The sequence below is a fragment of the Tupaia chinensis genome, unplaced genomic scaffold, assembly GCF_000334495.1.
Source record: "Tupaia chinensis unplaced genomic scaffold, TupChi_1.0 Scaffold000374_1, whole genome shotgun sequence".
NCBI classification, from domain to species: domain Eukaryota; kingdom Metazoa; phylum Chordata; class Mammalia; order Scandentia; family Tupaiidae; genus Tupaia; species Tupaia belangeri.
The window spans coordinates 245,806-254,395 of NW_006159872.1; the positions used below are offsets into that span (position 1 = coordinate 245,806).

Below are 8,590 nucleotides of genomic sequence, written 5' to 3' on the forward strand. Positions count from 1 at the left end.
TTCAGTTGTACATTTCAGTGTTATCAAATACACACATAATATTTTACAACCATCATCTCAGCTAGCTTTATAGCTCTTTCCACCCTGCAAAACTGAAATTCTATTCCCATGAAAACTAGAATAATACAAGACTTGTCTTTTTATGTCCAATTTATTTCACTGAGCATTAAGTCTTCAGATTTCATCCACATTGTTTGTAGCACATGTCAGTTTTTCTTTCCTTTTTAAAGCTAAATAATACTGTTTATATATGTATACCACACTCTACCTATCCATTTATCTTAGTCCTTTATTGTATTGCTGACAGAAATACCAGAGACTAGGTGATTGAAAAAGTAGTAGAGGTTTATTGACACACGATTGTGATGCCTGAAAGTCCAAAGTCATCACAAAATAGCAGAACACAGAACCTTGAGAAGAGCACGTAGAATTTGTATCAGTGTGGCCTTAATCTACCTCATTTCCTTTTCTTATAAACCTACCAATACTTAATCATGGGAGCCCCACCATAACCAATCAGGAATCTCTAGCCAAACTCCCCACCTATGGACACCATAACCTTATCAAGTTAACACTTTTATAGTAAAATCAAGTCCCAAGACAAGAATTTTCAATGATATCCAAACCACAGAACCATTTATTTTTTTTTTTAAGAGGTTTTCACTATAGGGCGCATACGCTCGCCAGACAGACAGAGACACAGAGACAGAAAGCGAGAAATCACTCCCCAGGGGGGATGGTCACGCCGCAATCCCTTCTCCTCCATTCTCCTCTTGGGATCTTGGGCATGCACGCACACGCGGCCGGCATGAGTTTTAAGCCACCAGGTCCAGGACGCGAACCGCGGTCGACTATGTGGGAGTCCAGCGACATAGCCATTACGCTAACTGCTGGTTCCCGTGAACTATTTATCTTTTGAGGGGCCCTTGGTTTACTTTCAAGTTTTAGATATTGTGCATAGTGCTTCTATAAAAGTAGGTGTACACAGGATTGTAGTGTAACTGGGTTTGATTTCTGTCCTAGCCAGCCTAGCCAGGTTGCACAACATGACTCATTCTGTAACCTTAACAAATGGGAACTGTGACAGGAGAATCAGGATATGGCAAGACCTTAATATCATCTTACTTTTCTCAGTCTATCCATCTCTCTCATCTTTTTTTGTTGTTGTTGTTATAGGGCACATGCATGAGACAGAGACAGACAGAAAGACAGCATGAAATCACCCCCCAGGCGAGATGGCCACATTGCAATTCCTTGTCCATTCTCGTCTGGGGATCTTGGGCACACCCACACATGCACGCACCTTGAGGTTTAAGCCACCAGATCTGGGACTCAAACCACGGTAAACTACATGGGGAGTCCAGCAGCCTGTTACACCATCTGCTGGTCTCTATGTCTCTCATTTTTAAAAAAGAGGAGGGAACCAGCAGTTAGTGTAATGGCTACGTCTCTGGACTCCCACATAGTTGACCGCGGTTCACGTCCCGGACCCGGTGGCTTAAAACTCACGCCGGGCGCGTGTGCGTGCATGCCCAAGATCCCGAGAGCAGAAGGGAGGAGAAGGGATTGCGGCGTGACCATACCCCCTGGGGGGTGATTTCTTGCTTTCTGTCTCTATGTCTCTCTCTGTCATTCTGGCGAGCACACACACCCTATAGCGAAAACCTCTCAAAAAAAAAAAAAAAAAAAGAGAGAGAAGGCAAAGGATTTGCATAGATATTTCCTAAAAGAAGATACACAACAACTAATAAACTAATAAGCACCTGGAAAGATGCTCAACATCACTAATCATTAGGGAAATGCAAAACAAATCCCCAGTGAGATGTTATTTCATATCTATTACTATAGGTATTATATATATAAAAAAAAAGACAAAATAATGTCTATTAGGAAGGATGTGCAAAAACTGGAATTCTTGTGCAATATTGATGAGAAGGTAAAATTTAGAGAGTTGTAGAAAATACCATGGCAGTTTATCAGGAAGTGAATATTATTTTACTGTATGACTAAACAATTCCACTTCTGGTGATATACCAAAAAGATTTTTAAACTGACATTTGTACACCAGTGTTCATAACAGTATTATTTACAATAACTGAAGGGGAAAACATGCCAAAGGGCCATCCTCAGATGCATGGATAGACAAGATGTGGTTTATAAGTGCAGTGAAATACTATTGAGCCTTAAAAAGGAATCATTCTTAGAGCAAGCAGGTGGCATAGTGTTCAAGGTGCTAGACTCCCACATGGGCCATCATGATTCAAGTCCTAGACCTGGCAGCTTAAAAATTATGCTGGGCACCTGTGCATACATGCCCAAAATCCCAGGAGCAGAATGGAAGATAAAGGGGTTATGGCATGGCTGTCTTCCCTGGATGGTGATTTCTTACTTTCTCTCTCACTTTTTCTTTCTTTCTACCTCTGGTGAACATACAAGCCTTATGGCAAAAACCTTAAAAAATAGTAAAATGAAAGAATCATTCTGAGGGCCAATCCCATAGTACATTGGTTAAAAACTGTTAAGGAATCTCTACATGACCCACTGGGGTTCAAATCTCAGCCCCAGTGATTTGAAAGACATAACCAGGTATGTGTGCATTCATGCCCAAAATCCTGACAGGATGAGAAATAGAGGAAAAAAGATTGCAACCTGACCACACCCCATTGGAGGATGCTTTCTCTCTTTTTCTCTGGTGAGTACATATGCCCTCTGGCAATAAAAATGAGGAGAAGGATGGTCCTGAAGCCTCATGGTTCAGGGAGCCAGATTGCATCTAGCCAACTGTAGTTTAAATCACAGCTCCGATAACTTGAGAAACACTTGAGTACATATGCATGTGTTCCCAAAATCTCAACTGAATGGAGAAGTAGAGAGGAAGGGGGTTGTGGAGTGACCAAGTCCTGTTGGAGAATACTGTCGCTCTCTCCCTCTCTCTGGCAGTTGAAAAAGAAAACAATAGTGGAGGATCATTCTAGTACATCATACAACATGTATAAACCTTAAAAACATTACGTAACTGAAATAAGCAGTAATGGACAAAAAATGGATAAATACTGTATGAGTCCTTATATTAGGAACTTAGAATAGATAGATTTGTGGAGACAAAAGGTAGTATAGTGCTTATCCAGGATTGTAGGAGAGTTGGAGTGGGGAATTTTTCTTTCATAGGTTCAGTGTTTCTGTTTTGGATGATGAGAATGTTTTGGAGATGTATAGTAATGATGGTCGCACAGTATGCCACTTAAAGATTTTTAAAATGTAAGCATTATAGAATGTACATCTTGCCACAGGTTTTTTAATTTTAATCAATTGATTATATATGCATGGTCTATTTCTGGACTCTTTCATTCCACTGATACACATTTTTTCCTTTAAATACCACATTGTTTTGATTACTATACCTTTATAATAAGTTTTGAAGTCAGATACTTTAAGTACTCAAATTTTTTTCTAGTTTTTGCCTTTCAGTATGAATTTGTTAATTATAATACCATTTTCTCCCACAAAAATTCTATTGATATTTGATTGAGATTGAGTTGAAGCTTTAGATCAATTTGGGGAAAAATTCTCATCTCAGTTACATTGAGTTTCACTTCATAGGCATAGTTTCTCTCTCCATTTGTTTAGGTGGGTTTTTTTGTGTTTTTTTTATTAGTGTGTTATTGTTTTCAGATTTATATACTTATATATGTTGTTATTTTTTATTTGTATTTTGTATATTTATAAATTTATAAATAAATTATCTTTCTTTAAATTTCAAGACTGTTTATTTTTGAATGTGTTGGAGCACCCTCAACAGTGTCCTCAGACCAAGGTCATGAGCACATATTACATGAGCGGTTGGCGTGCACAGTAAGATATTGAGTCATGAACTCAGTACTTTGCATATAAATTCAGTATCACAGACCATTGCCTCACCATCGTTCTACTCTCGCTGGCTTATAATATTTATTTTAGATTCATGTCTAAATATTTAATGCTTTTCTACCATTATAAGTAGCATTGCTTGTTTACGTGAAGTTTCTATTTATTTGCCAGTAGTTTTTTTTTTTTTTTTTTTGGAGAGGTTTTCGCTATAGGGCACATGTGCTCGCCAGACAGACAGAGACATAGAGCCAGAAGGCAAGAAATCACCCACCAGGGGGATGGTCACGCCACAATCCCTTTTCCTCCATTCTCCTCTTGGGATCTTGGGCACGCACACACACGTGCCCGGCATGAGTTTTAAGCCACCAGGTCCGGGACGTGAACCTCAGTCGACTACGTGGGAGTCCAGCGACATAGCCATTACACTAACTGCTGGTTCCCATCAGTAGTTTTGACTGTGTAGAAATACTATTGAATTTGACCTTGGATTATGCTACCTTGCAAAATTCACTAATTTTATTAGTTTGTTTATTTTTCCTTCTTTCTTAATAGATTCTTTGTAGTTTTCTTTTTTTCTTTAAGACTTGTTTATTGATTTTTACTTGTTATTATTATTAAATTTTTTATTTGACCAGAGAGATACAGAGGGAGAGAGAAAGTGAGAAAGTACGTCACCGGGTCTGGAACTTGAATCATTATCAGCTATGTGGGAGTCCAGCACCCGAACCACCATGCCACCTGCTGGCCCTCTTTGGGGTTTTCTATATAGACAGTAGGTCACAATTGAGTAGTTTTTCATCTTTCCTATCTTATTTATTTTTCTTGCCTTTTTGCATTATCTCGTACCTTTATTAGGCTGTTGAAACACAGGATAAGAGCAGAAATTTGTCTTTCCCCTCATACTGGGGAAACTGTATATACATTCTTTACCTTTCACATATTAAAAAAAAAGGAAAGAAAATCTAGCAAACTTCCTGCTAGACCAATCCTTAGTTCTCAAGGTCCTCGTCTGTTTATGGCTTTTTATTAAATGCTGGGGGGCCTTGAAACAGTGCAAAACACTTCCCAGCAGGGTCTGGTCATGTTGCAATCACCTTTTCCTCCATTTCTTCATTTGGGATCTTGGGCATATATGCATGCTCAGTGTTTGTTTTTTGTTTTGTTTTGTTTTGTTTTCCCAAACCTCCCAGACCAGGACTCAAACCATTGTTGGCCATGTAGGATCCAGCTTCCTCTGCATGGTTTGTGTTTTCTTTTATTGATAGTTTCCATGGTGTTTGGTCACACTTAACAGAATGTTAGATAGAAATGTGTTTATTCCATCTTCATCTAGAACTATAGCTATATTTAAAGATTTTTTTTAATCTATAATTCTTCCCCTAGTATATATGTTTATAGAGGTTTATTTGGCTCAGAATTCTGGTGGCTGGAGAGTCCAAAGAAGGTTGGGAGTGGGTCATCTGGCCAATTTCTGGGGCTGCATTTTTTTAAGAATTATTTATTAATTTTATTTATTCATTCATTTATTTTAATTTAACCAGAGAGAGAGAGTGAGAAAGTGAGAAAGCAAGCCATCAGGTCCAGAACTTGAATGTGGGTTGGCCATGTGGGAGTGTCCAGCGCCTTAAACACCATGCTACCTGCTGGTCCCATCTGGGGCTGCATTTTAACATAGCTGACAGAGGGAGAGAGGGAGAAGTCTGTATAATTTTATTTTGACAGACTTCTTTCTGCCCATTTAGTCTTAGATACCATTTTATTGCCTCTGACTTACATTTTTTCATAAATCAGATTCTCAGTTGTTCTTGTTTGTTTGGTTTGTTTTGTTTTGTTTTTACAAAAGATAGAGATGAGGGAAGGAGGGAGAGAAAAAAGGGAGAAAAGAAGAGAATGCTAAGGAAAGGGGTAAGAAAGCTATCACGAGAGAGAGTGCTAGTGTGCATACAGGAGAGAACTAAGAGATGCGTGTATTTGACCGTTGGAACAATCCTCCTGTCCTAGTCTCCCAGTTAGCTAGGACCACAGGCCCACACCTCTGCACCCTGACTCAAGTTGAGGCTGGTTTAGGAACCAAACAAGGCCTTCCTTGTGGCAAAAGGCACTGCCTAGTAGCACCTTCCCTCCTGCGTCACCAGGACTAGACATCATTTTTACACCTTTGAATGGTTTGTATTTTTTTCTCTGACTGCTTATGTTTTCTTCATCAGTAATTTTCAGTAACTTTAGTATGATTTACCTTACTTCTTTTATTTGAGTTTATCCTATTTGTGGTTTGTCTTAGTTTTTGTAACTTGGAGTTTGTAATTTGTATCAAATTGGGAAACCTTTTAGCCATTACTCTTAAATTCTTTATTGTGAATTTTCTTTACATTATTAATGCTACATTGTTGTATATCTTTCTTTTTCTTTTCCTTTACAAATGGTAGGTTGTTATTTCTCTCCTTCTGAGATTTCAAGTTCCTATTCTCCCCTCCACTCCCCAGGTCACTGATACTTACTTTCTTTTCCTTTAATCTCTGTGTAACAATTTGAGTTGTTTCTGTTGTTTTGTTCTCAAATTCACTGATATTTTCCAGTGTCTGATTTTCTGTTAAGTAACCTCCAATTTTTTTCTGTTGTTGAGTTATTAAAAAAAAGTCATGATGCATTTTGCTATAGGGCATGTGTGTTTGCCAGACAGAGACAGAGAGACAGAAAGCGAGAAGTCACCACCCCCCTCCAGGAGGGATGGCCACACCATAATCCCTTCTCCTCCATTCTCCTCCTGGAATCTTGGGCACTTACGCATGCACGTCCAGTGTGAGTCACCGGGTCTAGGACTCAAACCGCAGTTGACTACATGGGAGTCCAGTGACATAGCCTTTACACCAATTGCTGATCCCTATGATTTCTTCTGAAGTCTTGATCATACCTATACTGTTTTATCCCCCATGATCCTCCTGCCTCAACTTCTTGAGTGTCTAGGATAATAAGTGTGTGTCATTGCACCAACCCTGTAATATTAATATCCTTTTCTATCTTTGTGATTTATGGGGCTTTTTATTGAATTATTATCTTCTGGGTCATATTTTCTTGCCTTTTTACATGTGTAGGAACTTGTGTTGGATATAAGACATTATGAATGTCACATTACTGTATGTCCAGGTTTTTTGTTAGCTTCCGTTACAAAATTTTATTTTGGTAGGCAACAAAGGGTCTTGTGGATTATCTTACATTGTTTGAAGATTGTTTTTAGGTTTACTAAGGGCTACCCTTCCACATAGGGATAGGTAAGTCATTTAATACTAGGTTGCATTACTCTCTGGGATCTCTATTCAGTGTCCCTAGCATTGGTTGTGCCTGCTACTGAGCAGTGCCTTCCCACTCTGCCATCACGAGTGAGCTCTGATAGTTCCTTGTCCAGCATGTAGAGTGTTACCTTTCACATGCATGACTTATTTCAGTATTATACTAAAAGAGACCTTTACAGATTTCTGGAGTTACTATTTCCAATTTTCTCTTCTCTGGTATTCTGTTCTATAAGGTCCAGCTACTTCAGCCTTTCCATACTCTGATCGCTCTCTTTTCAACTCATTAATTTAGCTGTTCTCTTGTTTTCTGGTTTGTTTGTTGTTTTGTTTGTTTGTTTGTTTTCCACATTAGTCATTCTTATAAAAGTAGGTAGTTGTATGACATCTAATTCTTTTCCGTTTTCTTAATTATAGCATTTGTTACACTAAGTGTTGTCCAATGTTTGATGATAATTGTTTTGTAAATTTCTCTAGGTTTGTAGTAGATTATCCTATTTTTATTAGTTTTTGTCAGGAGGGCAAGTCTAATATCAGTTATTCCAACTTGACTAGATGAGAAAGTCCCTATATTTCTTTCTTTAATTGCTGTGGAGTTTTTTAATAACCAGTCATTAGTAGGGAAGTTGTTTTTTTTTTTTTTTTTTCACAAATAAATTACCTTTAAACTTCTCTTCCTAGCTTTACTGAAGCACCAGTTGAGATTCCCAGTCCTCCTGAAACCCCAGCCAAACCTCCCGAACCTGAAAGTACCTTGCAGCCTGTGCTCTCTCTCATCCCAAGGGAAAAGAAGGCCCCACGTCCCCCAAAGAAGAAGTATCAGAAAGCAGGGCTGTATTCTGACGTTTACAAAACTACAGAGTAAGTAGTAGTATCTATCAGCTGAACTCCTTTAAATACCTGTTGTTGTTCCACATTTGAAAAAAATACTTTGATTTCAAAGCACAGTATGAATGTAATGCAGTTGACCCTCTGTATCCATTGTTTCTGCATCTGCGATTCAACCAACAGTGAATTGAAAATACTAGAAAACAAATCAGTTGTGTCTGTACTGAACAGGCACTCACCTTCTTTTTCTTGTTGTTATTCCCTTTACAATAGAGTATAAAAACTGTCTACATACTGGGTAGTTGGAAAAGTTATGTATCTTTTTCTATGTTTTTCTGTGCAAAAATGCGTCATGACTTTTCTGACAACCCAATAGCATTTGCATTATATCAGCATTACAAATAATCAAGGGACCAGCAAATAGCATGGTGGTTGGGACTCTGGACTCCTACATGGCCAACCATAATTCAAGTTCCGGACCTGGCGGTTTGCTTTCTCTCTTTTCCCTCTGGTGAAATTAAAAATAATAATAATAAATAAAATTTAAATAATTTTTTAAAAGAAATAAATAATCAAGAGATGATTAAAAAGGCATGAAAGTGGCTGGG

The 8,590-nt window shown here is 38.3% G+C and overlaps 1 protein-coding gene across 3 annotated transcripts in view; it reads left to right on the forward strand.

The window, feature by feature from the left end:
* ASH1L (ASH1 like histone lysine methyltransferase) overlaps window positions 1-8,590 on the forward strand; it is a 266,220-nt gene that overhangs the window by 143,540 nt on the left and 114,090 nt on the right. For all 3 annotated transcript variants that reach the window (XM_027773787.1, XM_027773788.1, XM_006153395.3), the window contains one exon: window positions 7,836-8,015. In XM_027773787.1, the coding sequence (XP_027629588.1) occupies window positions 7,836-8,015 (180 nt within the window). The remainder of the gene's footprint in view (window positions 1-7,835; window positions 8,016-8,590) is intronic.